A 23367-nucleotide genomic window follows, 5' to 3' on the forward strand; every position below is an offset into this window, starting at 1 on the left:
TAGTACTTGTAAATATGTTTTGGTCAGCATGTTGTGTGAACGGTCTATATAGGGTGTACAGTACGCAGCTCACCATTTCCTGAAATGAATACACTTTATTTTACTCAGCATGGCCCTTCCAGATCTTCGAGCCATACCCCACCCCCCATTTAATTCTAGCTTAGTCACAGGCCAACTTGCAATAACAAATTAACCTACCAACTGGAATGCCTTTGGACTGTGGGAGGAAACCAGAGCACCCGGAGGAAACCCACAGACATGGGAAGAACGTACAACCTCTTTACAGGCAGTGGTGGGAATTGAACCTGGGTTGCTGGTACTGTAAAGTGTTATGCTAACCACTGCGCTTGATGGCTGCGTCTATCAAAGTATAATTGTATTTTCTGTACATGGACAATGAAAGAGTTTAAGTAGTTTGAAACTGATAGTTAGTCAGTCTTCAATAGTGTCCTGCAGGAACTCTCACCTTTCGCTACTTCTCACATCTTAATGCTTTTTATAGTTGAAACAATTCTGAACTGCAACTGCTGTGATAATGAAGGAATTACAACAGCCAATTTGTGCAAAGCAAAATCCCATAAACAATATGAAAAATGAGATGAATTAATGATCTGAAATCAATAGTTATATATCTAATAGGAACACTCCCTGAAACCAGGGTAGCCAAACATTTGATTATCATTTACAATGTTAACTATTGGCAAATCAGGTCAGAAGTGGGCCAGATCTGCAGCCAGTACATCAGTCCACATAACACACTAAACATACAGGCTAATTACTGTTTGTGTATAGAGACATCAGAGCACAGACACTTAACAGCAAGTCTTATATACATAAAATTAACTTAACCTAGAGAACAGAATGCATTGATCTCCATCTCCTGAATGTTCCGCAAGAAATTCAATTCCTGACATTTGTTCTACACCAGTGGTTCCCAACCTTTTCTATGCCCTACACCCCTAGGAAATGTTTGATTAATGTTCGCACCCCCTATAAAAATAATATCACATTTGAAGATGAAGTTGTCTAATTTCTAATTTTTGAACCACAAATTGAACCACATACAATACTACGGGCGAACAAGCTGAACTTAAAAAAATAAGCTTTTAACTCAGTGCATAAAATGCAAATATAAATTGAGAAATTAGATCCTAATTTATTCAGAAAAAATTGTAAACAGTAAAATCAGTCCCAATTGTGAACATAAAATTCAATGACTTCTTTGCTGCTGCTTCTCATTCATGATTTGGTCAAAACGTGGAACTTACTTGCTGACTGCGATCCGCAGGTCTGCCTGTGGATTCAGTCGATTCCTAGATTTTGTCTTGATTGACAAAAGAGGACTGAATCCAGATTCACACAAGTATGTTGTTGCAAATGGAATGAGGACACAGAGTGCTTTTCCACCAAGTCTTGGGAACATATCCAGTGCTGCACACCAAAACTCCTCCAAAGTCTTGCTTTCAAATTGCATTTCAAGAGCTCGATTTGTCTGCAAATCAATAAGATCTTCCTTCAGCTCTTCATCATCCGACATTTTCTCCAAATTGTGCGAATATGGATTCATGATCCATTCTTCTGAAATCTTCAGGTCTCCAGCAGTAAAATATCCATCAAACGATTCTGACAGCATTTCCAAATGAGCCACAATTTCTTCACACACAGTAGGAGTTACAGATCCAGCATCATCAACCATCTCTTCTAGTGAAGGAAAATTTGAAAGACTGCCTCTTTCCATCCTTCAACGCCAAAGACGCAACTTTTCTTTGAATGCATTCAACCTTTCACAAGCCTTCAATATTTTTATCCCTTTTCCTTGAAGAGAAACACTCAGGTCATTCATACGTGTGAAAAAATCAGCTAAGTAAACCAGCTTTTGGGCGAATTCCTGTGATTCCATTGCCCCAACCAGATCACATTCATGCTCCTCCAGAAAAACTTTGATTTCTTCCCGCAGCTCAAAGAAGCCGGTTAAAGCTTGTCCTTGTGACAACCAATGGACTTCCGTGTGGAAAAGCAAAACTGAATGCTCACTTCCCTTACAAAAGCACGTCTCCGATCCAGTTGATGATCTTCACACAAGTATCATGGACTTCCTTCAAATTTGGAGGCAATGCTTTTAATGCCAAAGCATGCCGATGAAGAAAACAATGGGCAACTTGCAAGTCTGGAATCTCCTTTTTCATCAATGCAGAAAAGCCAGATTTATTTCCAAACATTGCAGGTGCCCCGTCAGTGCACACAGAACCAATGACTTTGATATCTAAATCATGCTTGGAAAAGAAGTCTTTCACTAGCTGCATCACATCCTTTGCAATTGTGTTTGTTTTCAGGTCTTTACAAAACAGGAAATCTTCCTTCACAGCATCATCATTGATATACTTCACTAATGTGATGAGTTGGAGTGTGCTTGGGACAAAGGTTACTACCACTTCTCAAAGTACACTGGCAGCTAACTGAGTGATGATTCGTGACTCGTCACTCAAGGACACAAGCCACTCTTTGTCGCACCCCCTGAAATTCCATCTCGCAATTCCCTGGGGGTGCGGCCACCCCAGGTTGGGAATCCCTGCTCTACACAGAATCCAGGATCAGGATCAAATCCCTGGGGTTATGCAGCAACAGCATTGATAGATCACCCATTAATTTCCTTTAAATTTGGATCAATGATAGTGCAGTATCCAATTTTTGTAAGGGTAAGAATAGGATGATTTTGCAGTGTGGCTGAAGAATTTGTGCAGGGGTCAGGGTTCAAATTTGTGGATTATTGGGTTCTCTTCTGGGGAAGGTATGATGTACATATGGGATGGGTTACACCGGAATTTAGAGGTGGGAGAACAAATATCATTGTGGGCAGATCTGCTTGAGCTGCTTTAATGTGAGAAATATCAGGAACACGGGTGATGAACTTGCGAGCATGGATCTACTCATGGAACTACGATGTTGTGGCCATTGCAGAGACTTGGCTGTCACAACGGCAGGAATGGCTGCGGGATGTTCCAGAGCTTTGGTGTTTCAAAAGAAATAGGGAGGGAGTTAAGAGGTGAGGGGCGTGGAATTGCTGATCAGTGATAGTATCAGCTGCAGAAAGGGAGGACATCCTGGAGGGATTGTCCACTGAGTCAGTATGTGTGGAAGTCAGAAATAGGAAGGGAGCAATCACTCTATTGGGAGTATTTATAGACCCCTCTATAGCAACAGACACCAAGGAACAAATCGGGGGCAGATTTTGAAAAAAAAAACATGGTTGCTTGCAATAGTGACTTCAACTTCCCTAATAATGATTAGCACATCCTTAGTGCAAAACCTTTAAGTGGGTCCAAGAATGCCAGCGGGAGTTCAATCTGTAAAAGTGTGAACTGATACACTTTGGAAAGCAAAATAAATGCAGATACAGGGCTAATGGCAGGTTCCTTGGCAGTGTGGGGGGACAGAGGGATCTTAGGGTTCAAGTCCATAGATCTGTCAAAGCTGCCACACAAGTTAATTGGGTAGTTAAAAAGCCTATGGTGTATTGGTGTTCATTAGTCAGAAGAATGAGTTCAACTGCCATGAGATAATGTTGCAGCTCTATTTGTTTGACAACACTTTAAATATTGTGCTCAGTTCTGGTTACCTCATTATAGGAAGGATGTGGAAGCTTTAGAAAGGGTGCACAGGAGATTTACCAGGATATTTCCTGGATTAGGAAGTTGCCATTGCAACTGACCTTTATAACATCTCATTGACAGCTAACTGCTGCTTTACGGAGGTCATCTAAGTTTTACGCTGAGACCTACACTCATAGGGCAGAGAATTTAATCAACTTCTCATCCCGCCCATAGGATCAGCCAGAGGACTTGCTACTGAAATTCATAATTATGCCTTTACAATATTCCGCTCTCACTAGTAGCCCCTGAATGATCCCGGGAGGGGAGTAGAAGAGAAAAGAAAGAGAAGGGCTAAGGCTGACATCCTACCAACAGGCTTCCAGCATTTCACAGAGACGGTGTTTTGAAGTGTTTGGTATAGCGTACTAGGTAGAGAGTAGTAAATATCATAGATTAATACTGGGTTTGATCTTTGAATGTGCTTTTTCCTGAGCTGGCCAAAGGCTTTTGGTGCAGCTTGATGCCAATGGTCTCTTAGTGTAACTTAATGTCAATTCACCATTGCTTCTAGGGCTAATCAGAGTCTCTCTGTGGACCTTTATCATCAGGGGATGGTGATGTGGTACAGGAGCAAGTTTGTAAGACTTTTTTTTTTTAAAAGAGGTAGGTTTTATATATAGTTCACCTTCTTATACATTTCAGTGTAAGTGTTAATGCTTACTTGAGCTCAGCCTACGATCGTGCACTTAAAAAAAAATGTGATGTATATACCGCAGTCCGATGACAGAGACTGGAAAGATCTTGGTTCTGGATGGGTGGTGACACTGGGTGAACACTTCCCCACTTCACATGTAGATTTACTTTACTACAGGGGAAATCTTGCTGGAGTGAAGGTTAAATACCTCAACAGCATCATTACCAAATATGGAAATGATAATAAAACCAAACTGGTGGTTTTTAACCCATTTGCCTTCTGTGCCTTGACAGCAGACCCCAGACAACTTACTTTCTGGAGTAGCCATTCAAGTTTTCTATCAATTGACAGAAATACAATGCAAATTCACTGCACTTCTCATTTCTATACTTAACACAGATGTCATCTTAGCACATTTTAAATAATCATGCTATATGAACTGTTAAAATAAATTTGGGTTCAAACTCACAGCAGTGGGTACCTGGAAATCCCGTCTTTTCACAGTGGCCCAGCTCTACAGATAACAAACTGCAAGCATCAACCTTCAGTCTTTTTTTTCAACTGTATGTCCCACAGACAACTGATTGAGCTCATGGTTGAGAATCACTGACCTAACTGGTTAAAATATATATATATTTTTCCCACTTGCCTTATTTGGCTCCACTGGATCCACTATTGCTGCTTCCCTGGTTTCATTATCAATGACAAGATACATGTAGTTATCCGTCAGCGCTGGTAACAGCTCAATCTTCATCTTGGCCTTGAAGAGAAAGTCAGATTTTCTAACAGCCTCTCCAGAGTAAAAATAATATGAACCTGCAAATAAGTAAATAAACAAAGATTACACTGTACAAATTACTTCTGATTACAGGTGTTGCCCACTTTCCGAACGTTCGTTTTATCAAAGTCTTACATTAGTACCCGTTTTCGCTAACCGAAAGAGGATTTTCGCTTTTGCGAAAAAAGACGCCCGCTTTAAACTTGTGTTTACCCTGAGAAAGACTACCATGACCGTGAAGCCTTGTGCGGGCAGTTGTGTGTGCATGCGTGTATGTGCCGATTTTTTTTCTACAAATCGGTTTTGGCTCAATTTTCTGGATTCTGGTAAGTGAAACTACACTGTACATACATTATTTCTACTTTGCATAGCTGCGTATTTATCATATCATTCCTCCTTTTACCATACGTTAGTGTTATTTTAGATTTTGTGCGCTATTTAGTAGGTTAATTTTTGGGTCTGGGAACACTCAAAAATTTTTCCCATATAAATTAATGGTAATTGCTTCTTTGCTTTACGCCATTTCGGCTTACGAACTGTTTCATAGGAACGCTCTACCTTCGGATAGCGGGGGGAAACCTGCTTTATTTATTTATTGAGTTACAGTGTGGAACAGGCACTTTCGGTCCTTTGAGCCGTACCGCCCAGAAACCCCCAATCTAACCCTCGCCTGATCATGGCACAATGTACTATGACCAATTAACCTACCTACCAGCACACCTTTAGACTGTGGGGGGAATCCCATGCAGTCACAGGGAGAACGCTACACTGGCTTCTGCGGGAATTGAACCAGGACTGCTGGTACTGTAAAACACTGTGTTAATCATGTTGCCCACGCAGTAACCTTGGTCAATTAACAGCTAAAAGTTGTCAATGTATTATATTTTGTATGGGGGCCTCTATATGTGGAAAATAAATTGAATTAATCAGAATTAATATTTTCTCATGTGCTAATTCCCGGGCAAAATTTTCCATTCTCCCTGTCTGAAAGCTTAATTTTACCAGGGCAATTTTCCAAAAATACACACCTTTTAAAGTAGACCGAGTTTTAATGAAGGAAAGGTTCTTTCATTTCCTCACTTCAAACTTCAAGGAAGATTTCTCCCCTCTCCAGAATACTTTCAGAATCATTTTTAAACAAAAGGGTGAAAAATTATAGAATCTGGATAAGAATAAGTAATTCCTGTGAAAAGTCTAATACTAGGTTAGATAGGCAGCTTCCTTTTTTGGACATAATCTCTATGAATACAATAAAGCGGTAAGATAATAGGAGCAGAATTAGGCCATTTGGCCCATTGAGTTTGCTCTGCCAAATCATCATGGCTGATCCAATTTTCCTCTCAACCCCAATCTACTGCTTTCTCCCCGTATCCCTTCATTCCCTGACTAATCAATAATCTATCAAGCTCTGCCTTAAATATACATAAAGACTTGGCCTCCACAGCTGTCTGTGGCAAAGTATTCCCCAGATTTACCATTCTGGCTAAAGAAATTCATCCTCATCTCCGTTCTAAAAGCACGCCCCTCTATTCTGAAACTACGCCCTCTGGTCTTAAGACTCTCCCACCATAGGAAACATCCCCTCCACATCCACTCTGTCAAGGCCTTTCACCATTCGATAGGTTTCAATTAGGTCACCAGTCATTCTTCTAAATTCTAGTGAATACACACCCAGAGCCATCGAAAACTCTTTGTATGACAAGCCATTCAAGGCTGGAATATTTCCATAAACCTCCTTTGAACCATTTCCATTTTCAGGACTTCTTTTTTTAAAATAAGGGGCCAAACCTGCTCACAATAATCTAAGTGAGGCCTTACTAGTGCTTTATAATGTCTCAACATTAAATCCTTACTTTCATATTCTAGTCTTCTTGAAATTAATGCTAAAATTGCATTTGCCTTCCTCACCACAGACTCAACCTACAAATTAAGCTTTAGGGAATCCTGCACAATGACTCCCAAGTTCTTTTTTTTGTATTTTCTCTCCATTTAGAAAATACAGTTGTCCCTCCTTATCTGCGGGGGATTGGTTCCGCCCCCCCCCCCCGCGCGAATGCTCGAGTCTCTTATTTAACATGTCTCAGTGCGGTGGACGTTAGGACCCGGCGGCAGAGCTCTGAATCCGCAGTGTTTCTGTTCATGAAAATAATCACAATCTCGATTGAAAATAAAGTGGAAGTAATAAATTGATTGGAAAGAGATGAAACGCCAACGGGCACTGGAAAAGCATTAGGCTAGTCGGTCAACGATCGGAACAATTTTAGTGGAGCATGTGAAAGACCCTGCATGGATGAAAGCTACAATTATTACTAAGCAACACAGTGGTTTAATTATTGAAATACATACATTTCTTAAGTGTTTTATATGCATAGAAAGGTAAAATGTATACTATATACTAACACAAACGTTTGACTGACGCCAGATGTACCTGTTCGGACTTCAAATCCAACTTAAAGACGGACTCAAGAACGGAACTCGTTCATAACCCGGGGACTGCCTGTACTTCCAAGTCATTTCTAGATTACTTATAATACCTGATACAATGTAAATGCTATGTAAATAGTTGTTATACAGTATTGTTTAGGGAATAATGACAAGAAAAAAGTCTGTACATGCTCAAATAATGAGTGCTGGAGAGAGAACTTACGGGTTTTCCCGATCCGCGGTTGGTTGAATCTGCGCATACGGAACCCGCGGATAAGGAGGGCCAACAGCAGTCATCCCTTTCATTTCTTCTATACATGACCGTACACTTCCTGGCACTGTATTCCATCTGCTACTTTTTTGCTGATTCTCCTAATCTGCCTAGGTCCTTCTGGAGCCTATTTCCTCAAAACTATCTGCCCCTCCACCTATCTGCATATCATCTGCGAACTTTGCAACAAAGCCATCAATTCCATCACCAAGATCAGTGGCATATAATGTAAAAAGAGGTCCCAACACAGATCCTGTGGAACACCACTATTCACCTGCAGCCAACCAGAAAAGGCTCCCTTTATTTCCATTCTTTACCTTTTGCCAATCAGCCACTGCTTTATCTATGCTAGAATCTTTCCTGTAGTACCATGAGCAGCCTTACGTAAAGCATCTTTCTTCTGAAAATCCAAGTACACAACCTCAACCGATTCCCCTTTATTGACCCTGTTTGTTATTGCTTCAAAGAATTCTAACTAATTTCTCAGGCATGATTTTTCCTTGAGGACACCATGCTGATTACAGCCTATTTTATTGTGTGCCTCCAAGGACCCTGAGACCTCATCCTTATTAATCGACTCCAATGTCTTTCCAACCCGAGGTCAGACTAACTGGCTTATAATTTCCTTTCTTCTGCTTCTCTCCCTTCTTTGCAATTTTCCAATCTACCAGAACCATTCCAGAATCTAATGACTCTCAAAAGCTTCTCTCTAGTTTCCTGAAGGTGAAATCTCATGTGGATAGGGTGGTGAAGAAAGCTTTTGGTATGTTGGCCTTTATAAATCAGAGCATTGAGTATAGGAGTTGGGATGTAATGTTAAAATTGTACAAGACATTGATGAGGCCAAATTTGGAATACTGTATACAGTTCTGGTCATTGAATTATAGAAAAGATGTCAACAAAATAGAGAGAAAGTACAGAGGAGATTTACTAAAATGTTACCCGAGTTTCAGCACCTATGTTACAGAGAAAGGGTGAACAAGTTAGGTTTTTATTCTTTGGAGTATAGAAGGTTGAGGGGGGGACTTGATAGAGGTATTTAAAATTATGAGGGGGGATAGATAGAGTTGACGTTGATAGGCGTTTTCCATTGAGAGTAGGGGAGATTCAAACAAGAGGACACGAGTTGAGAGTTAAAGGGCAAAAGTTTAGGGGTAACACGAGGGGGAATTTCTTTACTCAGAGTGGTAGCTGTGTGGAACAAGCTTCCAGTAGAAGTGGTAGAGTTTGATATTGTCATATAAGTAAAAGTAAAATTATAAGTAAAATTGGATAGGTATATGAACAGGAAAGGAATGGAGGGTTATGGGCTGAGAGCAGGTCAGTGGGACTAAAAAAAGTGAGAGTAAGCGTTCGGCATGGACTAGAAGGGCCGAGATGACCTGTTTCTATGCTGTAATTGTTATATTGTTATAGTAATGATAACTTCATACAAAATGACCACTGACACCTGGAACTTCCACCATACTGTTAGTGTCTTCCACAGTGAAGCCTGACACAAAATACTTATTCAGCTTGTCCGGCATCTACTTGTCCCCTACTACAACCTCTCCAGCATTGTTTCCAGGGGCCCAATATCCACTCTTGCCTATCTTTTACACTTTATGTATCTGAAGAAACAGCTCTGTCCACCAAAGGAAGCAGGCTCTCCCAATGGCCATACATTTTAATATCACGTCCCATTCCCATTCTGATATGTCTATCCATGGCCTCCTCTACTGTCGAGATGAAGCCACATTCAGGTTGGAGGAACAACACCTTATATTCCGTCTGGGTAGCCTCCAACCTGATGGCATGAACATTGATTTATCTAACTTCCGTTAATGCCCCTCCTCCCCTTCTTATCCCATCCCTAATTTTTAATTTTAATTTTCTTTCTCTCTTTTCCTCTCACAATAACTCCATGCCTGTTTTCCATCTTCCTCTGGTGATCTCTTCCCCCTTTCTTTCTTCCATCCTATGATACTCCCCTTCTCCAACCTTATATCCCTTTTGCCAATTAACTTCCCAGCTCTAGGCTTCATCCCTCCCCCTCCTATCATTTTGGGTCTTCCCCTCCCACTTTCAATTCTCTTACTATCCCTTTTTCTTGTTAGTCCTGACGAAGGGTCTCGACCTGAAACGTCAACTGTACTTCCTATAGATGCTGCCTGGCCTGCTGCGTTCCACCAGCATTTTGTGTGTGTTACGCTGACTATGGTCTATTTTATCATGTGCCTCCAAGTCCCCTGAAACCACATCCTTAACAATCGACTCCAGCATCTTCCCAACCATTGAGATCAGACTAACTGGCCTATAATTTCCTTTCTTCTGTCTTCTTCCCCTTCCTGCAGAATGGAGAGATCATGGTCTTCTGGAATCATTCTAGAATCTAGTGATTCTTGAAAGATGATTACTAATGCCTCCATAATCTCTTTAGCCACTTCTTTCAGGACTCTGGGGTGTATGCCATCTGGTCCAGGTGACTTATCTTCCTTCAGACCTTTCAGTTTCTCAAGAACATTCTCGCTAGTAATGGTAACTTCACACACTTCATGACCCGACACCTGGAACTTCCACCATGCTGCTAGTGTCTTCCACCATTTCCTTGTCCCCCATTACACCCTCTCCAACATAGTTTTCCAGGGGCCCAATATCCACTCTTGCCTCTTTTACACTTTATGTATCTGAAGAAACTTTTGATATCCTCTTTAATATTGGATAGCGTACTTTTGTATTCCATCTTTACCTTCTTAATGATTTTTTTTTAGCTGCCTTCTGTTGGTATTTAAAAGCTTCCCAATCCTCTTACTTCTCACTGATTTTGCTTTATTATATGTTTTCTCTTTGGCTTTTACGCTGTCTTTGACTTCCCTTGTTAGCCATGGTTGTGTCCGCCTGCCTTTAGAATACTTCTTTCTCTATGGAATATATTTATCCTTCAGAAATTCCAGCCATTGCTTTTCTGCGGTCAGGCCTGCCAGTGTTCTTTTCCAATCAATCCCAGGCAACTCTTCTCTCATGCCTCTTTAATTTCCTTTCCATCACAGTCGTACTGATACATCTGACTTTAGCTTCTCCTTCTCTAATTTCAGTGTGAATTTGATAACATGATCACTTACTCCCAAGGGTTCTTGGGCCCTCTAATCAATTCCACTTTATTGCACAACACACAATCCAGAATAGCAGGCTCAACCATGAGCTGCTCTAAAGCTATCCCATAGGCATTCTAGATATTTCTCCTCTTGGAACCCCACACCAACCTGCTTTTCCCACTATCTGCATATTGAAATCCCCCATGATTACTGTAATATTGCCTTTTGGCATGCATTTTCTGTCTCCCTTTGTAACTTGTGGACTACATCTTTACTATATAATTCCCATCAGGGTCTTTTTACCATTGCATTTCCTTACCTCTAGCTACAAAGATTCAACACCTTCCAACCCGATGTCACCTCTTTCTAATAATTTCATTTTTTTTAAACCAAAAGAGCCACTCTGCATTCCTGCTTGTCCTTTTGATACAATGTGTATTCTTGGACATTCAGCTCCCAGCTATAATCTTCTTTCAACCTTGATTCAGTGATGCCGCCAACATCATAATTGCCAATCTGTAACTGCTACAATTTCATCAACCTTATTCTGTATAATGCAAGCATTCAAATATTTAGTCCTGTATTACAAAAGTCAATGAAAAAAGTAATAGATTGGGGATCTAGTAGACTACTGTACATTGCAACACAAAACCTGATTTATTTAGAAACAACATTTTAATGTTTAATAGTGCAGTTTTGTAATGGTATTGTTCACATAAAAAACATTGTGTTCTTTTATGATGTGGAGAGTCTGGTGATTTAAGCAGGTTTCCAGAAACTGGAAATTGACAAGCACTAGAACATTGGTTTATACCATTGGTTTGTTAAACCAGAAATATTGTTATGAACATTTTCAATGCTCCAGTTTCCCAAAACAACTTCTCTTCGTTTACACATTATTAGTTCATAACAAGTATTAAGTAAACACGAGAAATCTGCAGATGCTGGAAATCCAAAGCAACACAAACAAAATGCTGGTGATTAAGGATCCTCAGCCCGAAACGTCGACTCTTTTCCATAGACACTGCCTGGCCTACTGAGTTCCTTCAGAATTTTACGTGTGTTGCCTAGGTAATAAACCTCCCAATGCTACCCTACATTCAACCACCAGGACTTTTCAAAGAGTTGTTCAGATTCCGCCCCTCCCCCCGTTTATCCCCGTCTCCAATTCTAAAACACACATTGTTTCTCATGGGCATTTGAGTTAACAATGCTTTAATTGAGACAATTTCAGAAAATATTGTTGATTTAAGAAATTCCAGCATTTGAATGCGTCCTAGTGCACGTCTCACAGGCCTGAAAGACTGCACTCGTTACTTGTAAACATTCAATGCAGATAACGTCTACCCACCAACTCCGACGTCGCTGCCAATTGACAGACACAACAAACACTGAAGAGGTGACAACTATCAAAGTATGCCGCAGTCTTTTATCAAATTAAACAGCCAAAACGGCTTAATTAGAAAAAGTTTAAAAGTATTTCGCAGAGTACATAAAGATATCAATGTTTTAAACTAGTCTACGGATTAAAAATGCAAGGATTTTGGTGACAAAGCTTGAGGTAATAGAAATAGAAAATGCTTGCATAGTAACACCTGCGGTTGCAACTCTTAAGAGCTAAATCGCTTGGAATCCACATTAGCTGCAATGACAAATGCAGGTTGAAACGCAGTTTGGTTCATGTGGGAAGAAGCTGTGTCATACCCACAACGTGGGTATGGCGAATCCTACCGAGTCTCCAGGCAGCAGCTCCCAGCACAGAGGCAGTACTAATTCGGCGCAGTAAAACGACCATAATTGGGTTACATTACTGGAGAACTGAGAGAGCAGAGCGCCCACAAACAACTGAGTGGGCAGCCTTTAACCTCCAACCTTGAGCTGCTCGCCGATTGGGTGTTCGTAACCAATTGCAATCTTACCCCCGCAACTCGAGGGAGTGTAGTCGCTACAAATGTTACGATGCAAATTAAAAATATACGTATAGATATTTTTTAAAAATTAAAAAGGTGCAACGTGTTTACACACATTTGGGATTTTGGGGGAAATGCATACGATTGCAAAAGCGCTCAGGGTGCCGGCAGGAAATTAACCCCTCCGTGATCGGGGCCCCAGGCTCCGTGAGTCACTGCTGGCTTCCGCCATTCTCGAGCGACGGTAGGATGGCTTCTATGCACCTGAACCGCTTCTGGGAGTGGGGGAGGAAGATCGTCTGTGTGGGGAGGAATTACGCTGATCACGCCAGAGAGCTGAAGAATCCGGTGCCCTCTGGTGAGCCGCTGCTGTTTCTCAAACCGCCCAGCGCCTATGTGAGGGAGGGCTCGCCACTTCGTCTTCCCTACTATTGTCATAATCTTCACCACGAAGTTGAACTAGGGGTGGTGCTGGCCAAGAGGGGCAGAGACATCCCGCAAGCAGATGCCATGGACTACGTGGGGGGCTATGCTCTGTGCCTGGACATGACGGCCAGGGATGTCCAGGACGAGTGCAAGAGGAAGGGCCACCCCTGGACACGAGCCAAAGCCTTCGACTGTTCCTGTCCTGTCAGCGATTTCATTCCCAAGGAAAAAGTCCCGGATCCGCATCACCTGACACTCTGGCTAAAGGTTAATGGCCAACTGAGGCAGCAAGGGCACACGTCGCAGATGATATTCCCCATTCCCTTTCTCATTCATTACATCAGCGGGATTATTACGATGGAAGAGGGCGATCTGATTCTCACCGGCACACCTGCAGGAGTCTCTGCCGTGAAGGAACACGATGAATTGCAAGCTGGGATTGACGACCTCATTACCATGAAGTTCAACGTGGAAAGGCGTTAATTTTACATCGTACATTTACGTGAACGTGTCGTGACACTGCATTTTTTTGGTACAATATTACAGCGTGCAAAAGCGTCTGCTGCATACTGAATAAAATACAGTAGCAGCCCCATTGGCTGAACTCAAATTTTATGATCAACTGAATCAGCAATTGATCCAAATAATTGTAGTATTTGAAACTGTCCAAAACTAAAATAAATGGTCCAGTATCAGTATCTTAATGAATACTAATCTGGCATAACTCCACGTCTACCAGATTCGTTATTTACTAAATTTTGGCCTAGAAATTCTGTGCAGTGGGCGTTGTCATGTCGATCTTGGACGTTGCAGCAACAATTGCATGAATGTCCTGTCCAGTCTGAGTGCGGGCTTGTAGGGGTGAAAGAGCAGGCAGTTATGATTGAGGAGTGGAGTCAGTTTTAGAGCAAGGTCTTATTTTATAGGAGGCAATGGATTTGCTGATCTTGACTATCAGGTAAACTGCCAAGGTGCTGGTGTGTGCAAGATCAGAATCTCTAATAATGATTTTGTCTGATTAGAGAGTAGAAATGGATCAGAGATATTGGAATGGGAAGTGTGATCTGTAAGATTAAAGATGTGACAGTTGATTTATTTGGGTCTTAATCCAGAACAACATTGTAAAGCCCAATTGCCCTGGTAATTTTCAACTGTTGCTACTTCTGGGATAATGTTCTCACAATCTCTGAGGAACACCATATTTGACTCAATTATAGACAATAGGTGCATAAGTAGACCATTTGGCCCTTCAAGCCTGCCCTGCCATTTTGAGATCATGGCTGATCATCTACTATCAATACCCGGTTCCTGCCTTGTCCCCATATCCCTTGATTCCCCTATCCATAAGATACCTATCTAGCTCCTTCTTGAAAGCATCCAGAGAATTGGCCTCCACTACCTTCTGAGGCAGTGCATTCCAGACCCCCACAACTCTCTGGGAGACGAAGTTTTTCCTTAACTCTGTCCTAAATGACCTTCCCCTTATTCTCAAACCATGCCCATGGTACTGGACTCTCCCAGCAACTGGAACATATTTCCTGCCTCTATCTTGTCCAATCCCTTAATAATCTTATATGTTTCAATCAGATCCCCTCTCAATCTCCTTAATTCCAGCATGTACAAGCCCAGTATCTCTAACCTCTCTGCGTAAGACAGTCCAGACATCCCAGGAATTAACCTCGTGAATCTACGCTGCACTTCCTCTACAGCCAGGATGTCCTTCCTTAACCCTGGAGACCAAAACTGTACACAGTACTCCAGCTGTGGTCACACCAGGGCTCTGTACAAATGCAAGAGGATTTCCTTGCTCTTGTACTCAATTCCCTTTGTAATAAAGCACTATTGTAATAAGCAATTGATAGCACTATCTCCCACAATGCTTTAAAAGCACAAGGACTGACAGCAAAACATCACACAAATGACACAGATGTGTGTTAAGTGTGTAAGGGAAGTGCTTGGTGAAATTTCTAGATATCTGCCAGAAAAAAGAATCAAAAACATCATGATGGGGGGAATGATCAGTAATTTGTGTCCACACCTTCAGCCCACTAAAGGTGGAGGAAATAATAAAATACTTTATTTGCTGTAGGAAAAAAACTAGGTTTGTTAAAGGAGTTATATCAAACTTCTAAAATTCATTTTTATATTATGTGGTTTTGCAGGCAAGGCCCATGTTTACTGTCCCTACTTAATAGCCCTTGAGAATTCCGCCTCGGTTCTTCTAGTGAAGGTACTGTCACACTGTTGGAAAGGGAGTTCAGGATTTTGATCTAGTGATTAATAGAGAAATTCTGATTAATATTTTCAAGTGAAGATGACGAAGGGAAACATGCAGATGATGATGTTTCTATGCACCTGCTGTATCCATCCTTTTTGCTGGTAGAGCTTTCAGGTTTTCGAAAGTGCTGTCAGATTAACCCAGGCATTGTCTGAACAGTACACATTTCAAAGAAAGTGCAATAGTGGTGAAGGGAGTAAATGTTTGTCAATCAAGGTGCAGGAGTAGGCCATCTGGCCTGTCAAGTCTGTTTTGTTATTCAATAAAACCATGGCTGATCTTGCTGTGGACTCAGCGCCATCTCTCTGCCATTTCCCCATAATTCCACTACCATGCAAAAAATCTATCCGTATCTTAAATATATTAAATGAGATTGCCTCCACTACTTTCCTGGGCAGAGAATTTCGCAGGTTCACTGCTCTCTGGGAAAAGTGGTTCCTCTGCATTTCCATCCTAAATTTGACCGTTTTAACTATCTGGTGTAGAATGAATTCCATTTTATTACTAATTTGAGCTTAAAGTAAAGGCTTGGCTAAATTTTACCTCTTCATTTAAGAAATGTAGAGATTACAGCTGAATCAAAATCAGGATTAATATCACTGGCATACGTCATGAAATTTGTTAACTTAGCAGCAGCAATACAATGCAAAACATGATAATATAGGGAAAATAAGTAAATCAATTACAGCAAGCATATATATGTATATAAAGTGTTAAATTGAAAATAGTTCAAAAACAGTTATAATTAAAGAAGAGGTAGTGCTCATGGGTTCAATGTCCAATGACAGAGTGGAAGAAGCTGCTTCTGTATCATCAGCACATTTACAGATGGCATTTGAGCTATGCCTAGCCACACAGTCATGGGTATAGAGAGAGTAGAGCAGTGGGCTAAGCAAATTCCTGAGGAGCGCCAGTGTTGATTGTTGGCAAGGAGGAGATATTATTACCAATCCAGACAGATTGTGGTCTTCCACTTAGGAAGTTAAGGATGCAATTGCAGGGGGGGGTACAGAGGCCTGGGTCCTGTAGCTTTTTGATCAGGACAGTAGGAAAGATGATGTTAAACATTGAGCTGAAATTTCTACATTTCTTTGATATAGAGATAAAAACAGTTAAATAACGCCTTCACTGCTAAAAGTCTTAATGTTATTCTCCATGATATTTATAGCTAGTTCCATAAATTGGCCTTTGCTGAAAATATGTGAAACGATATGAGACCTAAATTTCCTAATACTGAATCTAGTGGTAATGATTGGAAAGAAAAATCAACATTGTAACAAAATATAAATTAATACAAACCACAGCATTATTCATTAATGAAAGTATTTTTTATTCTTTTTTAAATAATTTTAATTCCATCCAAAAATTAGACTATAGGTAGAACACATAAATTTAATTGCCATGTTTCATTCTGTAATAATTATATTTCATTCTGTACAATTTTATAATGGAAATTCCTATGCACATATGTCATACTACATTCTAAGATCAATGGTGGTATTGAAAACTTTACCAATAGGTTTTAGGATGAACTAAAATGTGATACTGAAACTGATTCCATTATAAATACAGGAATTTAAAATTAAATATCTAGCAGGAAATATGTGTGGCAAAAGACCTTTAATATACTTCAGAGCAAAATGCAATCTGCTCTGAAAAATTTCAAAGCTATTTGCAAAATAAATGTCTACATTGGAAATAACATTTACCTTTGTCACCCTTGTTGAGAAACTGCCAAGGATAATGAAACTTTAAAATAAACCATTAAATTGGGACTTAATAGAAGCTATCAGATGCCATCTTCATGCCATGCCACTCAGATACATTGGACGTCTGCACTATTTCTTGGAGAGTGACATTTAATGGGAGAAGCTGAGAAAACAGGTTTGCATTGGGCTAGATACCAATTGCTTTACAAAACCCATTATAATAGTGCAGAAGACAACCTTTTAGAAACAATTTTATGCTTCTTACCTTTAGAGTTATGGTAATCAAATTTTCCAAGGCAATTTTAAAGTTAGATTTCTATTGTTCTTTTAAGATATTTGAGACTGGTTTACATGAGTGAAAATAACATGGTAACAAGTGCACTTTTGAGAAGAACAGAATATTCAAATATTTGAAGTAAGTAGCAATACTAAGATATGTCTCAAAGAGTGTTCATAGCCATATTCATAGCACAATTAAAACAGAATGATAAACAGGAAAATATTGTAACAGAATTTCACTTACTGACTACTTCAAGATAAACTGCCAAATTCCATGTTGTAAATGTAAATCTTTTAAGATGTTGTGATTATTGTGACATCACAAGAATTATCACAAACATTTAAAAATAACTGTCATCAATATCTATATAGTGACTTCTAAAAGATCGGTTCCAATTCTGCAATATCTAATGAGAAATTTTGGGTTAATAGTGATAAAGTACAATCAGATGTTATGATATACATGTTGTTATACTGAATGAGTGTGAAAAGTACAGAGAAATTGGATGATTCAAGGAGGACCAACTAAGCTCCAAGGATTAACAGTAAACTTAATTTAACTCTTTAAACTACATTTTCTGTGGAAATGTGAACTTGAGAAAGTGTGACCATAGGTTTTAGTATTACATGTCATTCCCTTGCCTGTGAACTATTACATTTTTGAAATATAAAGTTTGATAACTTTCATCTAAATCAAATAAATAGTAAGTACTATACCTATTAATATATATAAACTAGCATCAGAATTTTTATTTAAGGTTTTGGAGACTATTCTTGCCAGGAGGCAAATATTTGAACTTCAGTTCATCTCCATAATAAACAGCCATTTAGGGAATTGATATGTTGGACAAAGTCAGACTTGCCTCTTCAGGATCGGCTATATTGCAGGAGAGCAAACTTGTTCTTATCCCATTTCTTGCATTGCCTGATGGAATCAACTACATGTAGAATGAGAGAAATAAGTTTTGTATTTTTATATTGATATGGAAAACTACATGAGAAAAAACTTTGCTGAAATTTGTGTTTTAATACACAACAAAATAAAGATAGGTTGCCAATTCTCAACAACATATTTAAAGTCCAGTAGTTTTTCAGCTCATTGTGCCAGAAAGGATAAAATATCAAAACTAAAGTTAATTCTATAAGATGCAGCATACATTGTTTGACAGTATAAAACTTCCATTGTGGTTACTTCAAACAATTAGAATGTGATAAAAGAAAATCACAGAAGCTGCAGATTTTATAGTTGTTCTATCTAAAGCCAAGGTGTTGGTGGGGATTTTTGAGCAGCAAAAGGCAACTTCAATACAAGGCAAAAGGCTTTGGGAAGAAGAGGATCTAGCCTGGAATGCAGGGACATACTGCAGAGGACCAATTCTATTTATATTAAAGAAATAACTGACATGATATACTCATACACTAATTTCAAAGATACTCCAAATTGTGACTTTTAAAAATTAAGTTGTATATAAAATATTGCTGTGATCACCCTCACAGACTTAAAAATCTCAATCCTTTTCAGAATTGATTACATAATCTGGTCATGGGGTTCTCTTAAGTTTCATACATCATTTTGGAAAATGAACTGTCATATTTTAGAGTTTTTGATTTTCTTTGCCAAAAAAAACTAACTTCAAAAATAGAGGATGAACTTCCAAACTAATTACAATATGGTCACAGATTCTTGTCACTTGCCAAACTGCTGCTGTAGAGCAACCTTTCTAGCTCTGCTACTGTATTTTTTATTGGTTTATTGGATAATTCTTGCCTTCTCCCACTGCATTTTTAAAAAGTAATTGCAAGGGTTCAAATGGGCTCTTACTTTTGCTGTTAAATGAAATATCTGAAGTAACAGAAGGCACAGGCCAATAGGCCCCTTGCATCTACTCCACCATTAAATTAAATCCTAGCTGATCCCATCTTCATATTCCTTGATTCCCTTAATCCAAAAAAAAAACTGACCTTATCTTAAATATATTCAAATACTGAAACTCCACAGCCCTCCTATAGAAAATTTCAGAATACTTGCTATTCTTTGGTTGAAGGTATTTCTTCTCATCTTTGTTTTGAGCTGTTACCAATATTAAAATCCTTCATGGCATATTTATTAATATCTATCTGCATTTTATGACTCTTATCTACTCTGTTGACAGAACTATTAGAGTGATTGGTGAATTTGGATATGCAACATCCTATTTCAGTAACATCCCTTAAGCATTCAGCAATACTGTATATCACATCAATCAAACTAATAACACATGATTACTGCTTTGCAAATTCATGTTGCTTCTCAGGTCAGTTCAAATTGTTTAATAATTTTGTTTTCTTTTATTGGTAATTTACTTGGGGGCTGACCAATTTATTTCACAGTGTAAGACGTAACATTGGCTTGCCAACAGATTAACATAGTACCACAACTTGCCTCATATTTGGAACAACCCAGTTTGATCTTCCTATTGCATATGTGTGGAGTTTACATGCTCTCCCTGTAACTGTGAAAGTTTTCTTGAAGTATTCCGGCTTCCTCTCACATTGCAAGTATGTGTAGGTTGGTGCCTAATGTGGTGTTGAATGGTAGAATCTGTATTTAGGGAGTTGATGGGAACATACGGAGAATAAAATAGAATTAGAGTAGGATTACTCTAAATGGATGCCTGATGATACTTGAGGGTCTGGATGATACTTGAGGGTCTGGGCACTAATGGTCTTTTTTCCTTGTTGCATGACTCTATAAGAGCAGACATGATTAGTTCTCTCTCTGGTTGGTAAAAAGTAATGACAGTGATCAATGATGAATCCTTAACATTTTACAGCTGATACAAATGAAGGTCATCAAAGATATGTCTGCAAAATTTTCTGTTGATATTAAGATAGGAATTCAAAGAGGACATAAGAAAAAAGCTGCAAATGCTAAAAATCAAAGCAATACACAGAATATGCTGGAGGAAGTCAGCAGGCCAGGTAGCATCTATGGAAAGGAGTCCTGATGAAGGGTCGGTCCGAAACATCAACTGTTTACTCTTTTCCATAGCTGCTGCTTGACCTGCTAAGTTCTTCCATTATTTTTGCGTATTAAATTCAGGGGACATAAAAGGCTCTAAGGGAATATAGATAGATGTGTGAGTGAACAAATGAGTGCAATAAGGGGAAAATGTGAATTAGTCCATCTTGGATGAATTTTTTACTACCCCACTTGTTAAAAAATATACAGTATTTTACTTGTTTTAAAATCTATTCAATATATGCAATTGATTTACTTGTTTATTTATTATTATTACTATTATTGTTATTTTGATTATTATTTTTTCTCTGCTAGATTATGTATTGCATTGAACTGCTGCTGCTAAGTTAACAAATTTCACGTCACATGCCAGTGATAATAAACCTGATTCTGATTTTGGGAGGAAAAATCAAGAAAAAATGTATTATCTAAATCACTCTGATATGTAGAGGGAACTGAATAAAAAGGTTATGCTTCAATTAAATTGGGTATTGTTGAGACCAAGCCCTTAAGTGCAGAAGAGAGTTTTGTTCTCCTTATTTAAGGAATGACATTGATATATTGGAAGCAGTTCAGATAATTACTAAATTAATACAGACAGTCCCTGGCTTATCTAGAACTTTTGTTCCTAAGAACAGTTTGTAGGTTGATTTCTCCTTAAGTCAGAAATATCTGCTTTGTACAGAAACTCATATTGTATTGCTCTATGCACACTTGCTATAATTCTTTCATTTAATTGAATAATCACTCCAATGATTATTATGAAACTAATAGAATTTATACTGTATCCAATCATTAGTGAATGTAAAGAAATGTTTTAGTTACTCTTTTTACTAGCTTGAAAACTTATTTTTAAAATGTATGGGAGAATTTGTATATAGTTGGATTTCTGCAAGCCAGTTACTTCACTGATAATCTGGAGAACCCATGAAATGAGGGGGTTGTTTTATAAGCAAGGGAGTTGATTGAAACAAATCCCGACAGGGTGATTGTGAAGATGATGTTTCCATTTGTGTGAGAATCTAGAACTAGGGAATCACCATTTAAAAAAAACAAGTAATTTAAGCAAAGTGAAAGGACACGAATGCAGAGCTGATTTTATTAAATGACAGAGCAGGCTCGAGGGGCCAAATGTTCTCCTGCTCCTAATCCATAAATTCACACATTTGTTTGTATAATCCCCTTTGCATCTTTGTGAAATACTGAAGTGACATATATTTCCAACCTAAAAGAATGGATTCTGAACTGAGAGAATTTAAAAGATCATTAATATAGCTACAGCAGCTTCCATTGTTACCCTTTTTTTAAACATTGGAATTATCCAAGAAAAGGAATTTTTCACCTCTATTTTCTGCAATGTTGCTAATTAAATGCTAATTGAACAATGAGAGTTTTTTTTACATATTTGACAGCGAGTATGTGGAACATGTTGCCAATGAAGTGGTAGACATAATTACATTTTTTAAAAGACATTGGAACAGGTGTATGAATAGGAAATGCTCTAAGGAATATGGACAAGATGTAGGTAAGACAAGCTTAGTAAGACATCTTGGTCAGCATGGGCGAGTTGGGCTGAAGAGTGTATTTCCCTACTGTATAATGCCGTGACTCTATGGTTTTAAATTTTTAATTGTCTCTGATATTCAGGTGAATTTAAAAACTACCAAAGGTAAGTTTTGAAAGACTTAATGTCATATAAATATTTAGAAATAATTAAGAACATTAAACAAATTATAATAATTGAAGAAAAATCTCCATTGCTTCCTAAATTGAGGATTGAAATCTTTGGGAGAAGGGTCTCAGATCCACCACTGATTCTGACAGATGCAAAATTGGAGAGGCAATTTCCCCAATGTAATATTCTGGAATTCCAGCAAGATTGGCCGAGTATTATACTCTACTGATAGTTTAAGATATCTGCTGGATTGGTTGAACCCAGCATTTCCCTCTGGAATTTTTGGCCAAGCCCAACAACATTAAGCCCAAAAGGATAAGAAGTAGACCCAGTAAATTGTAAATAGTCTTGGAGGGTGTTCATTCAAAAGTATATAGTTAGGATATAGTTAGAAAATTCAAACCTTTAAATAGATTTTACACCTCTCCAAAAGGAAGTTCCATTTTAATGATGTTTTTTGATCTTCTGTTAAACTGCGAAACTCCTCTGTCTATGAATCATAGCATAAAATATAGAAGATAAATCTCATATTTCAAAATCTTCAGCGAAAGAATAAAGTAAGTTTTCTCATGTTGGTCTACTAAGGAAGATGATTTAAACAGAATATCTCCAGTCATCCATTTACTTATCAATCTTTGTTGCTGCTCAAAACTTAAAAAGATTTTTAATTCACACAAACCTCTGCTAATTAAACATAAAACTTAAGTAAAGTGCAAAGAAAATGCCTCAGCTGCAAATAACAGCTGAATTAAGTCCTTTATACTATTCCTTAACAGCTTGTTTCCAAACCTTTGGAATCCACCTAAAGTCATCATACTCATCTTAACTGTTTCTTCTACCGACACTTAATGTTTTAGAAATTCTGATGGTACTTCTGATGACATAGCAGAATGAAATTCAAGTGTAAAGACCTTATATTGCTTCTTTTCAAATCTAATTATGATGCTGCCAGAAAAGAGTTCCACTAGTATATGTAGTATGACAACACATATTTGGCACCTTGGGCACGTCTTATGCAGAGGGTGTCAATTTCCATGCAATGGGTCCTTAGCATCTGGATCAAATTACTAACCTGGGTTCAGAGAATTTTCTGTTCTTAAGGATAAAACAGTTCTACATTCTAATGCTATTAATAAATGGGGGGGGGGGGGGGGGTGACAATGTAATGGTGCTTGATGCCAAGGCTATCAAAACTAGTGTTAGGGAGGAACTAAAAATGAACCACTTAAAACTCATCTTTAGGCACCATGTGTACAGG

The 23367-nt window shown here is 38.8% G+C and overlaps 3 protein-coding genes across 6 annotated transcripts in view; 1 reads left to right on the forward strand and 2 right to left on the reverse strand.

The window, feature by feature from the left end:
• Positions 1–12783, reverse strand: part of hagh (hydroxyacylglutathione hydrolase) — a 35225-nt gene extending 22442 nt beyond the window's left edge. The window contains exons 1-2 of one of the 4 annotated variants that reach the window (XM_059979551.1): positions 12536–12783; positions 4930–5100 (exon numbers count right to left, since the gene is read on the reverse strand). In XM_059979551.1, the coding sequence (XP_059835534.1) occupies positions 4930–5100; positions 12536–12626 (262 nt within the window). In that variant the 5' untranslated portion in view covers positions 12627–12783. Of the gene's footprint in view, positions 1–4929; positions 5101–12426 lie in introns of all 4 variants that reach the window. The other 3 variants (XM_059979550.1, XM_059979552.1, XM_059979553.1) reach the window with 3 other exon arrangements.
• Positions 12784–12866: 83 nt separating this feature from the next.
• On the forward strand, positions 12867–18167 carry fahd1 (fumarylacetoacetate hydrolase domain containing 1). The gene has a single exon (XM_059979554.1). The coding sequence runs from the start codon at positions 12991–12993 to the stop codon at positions 13648–13650; it is 660 nt and encodes a 219-aa protein (XP_059835537.1). The 5' UTR covers positions 12867–12990; the 3' UTR covers positions 13651–18167.
• Positions 18168–18250: 83 nt separating this feature from the next.
• The window catches only part of meiob (meiosis specific with OB-fold), a 68253-nt gene continuing 63136 nt past the window's right edge, over positions 18251–23367 (reverse strand). The window contains exons 13-14 of the mRNA XM_059979549.1: positions 22513–22599; positions 18251–18371 (exon numbers count right to left, since the gene is read on the reverse strand). Of these exons, the coding sequence (XP_059835532.1) occupies positions 18261–18371; positions 22513–22599 (198 nt within the window). The 3' untranslated portion in view covers positions 18251–18260. The remainder of the gene's footprint in view (positions 18372–22512; positions 22600–23367) is intronic.

Source organism: Hypanus sabinus, chromosome 9, assembly GCF_030144855.1.
Source record: "Hypanus sabinus isolate sHypSab1 chromosome 9, sHypSab1.hap1, whole genome shotgun sequence".
NCBI classification, from domain to species: Eukaryota; Metazoa; Chordata; class Chondrichthyes; order Myliobatiformes; family Dasyatidae; genus Hypanus; species Hypanus sabinus.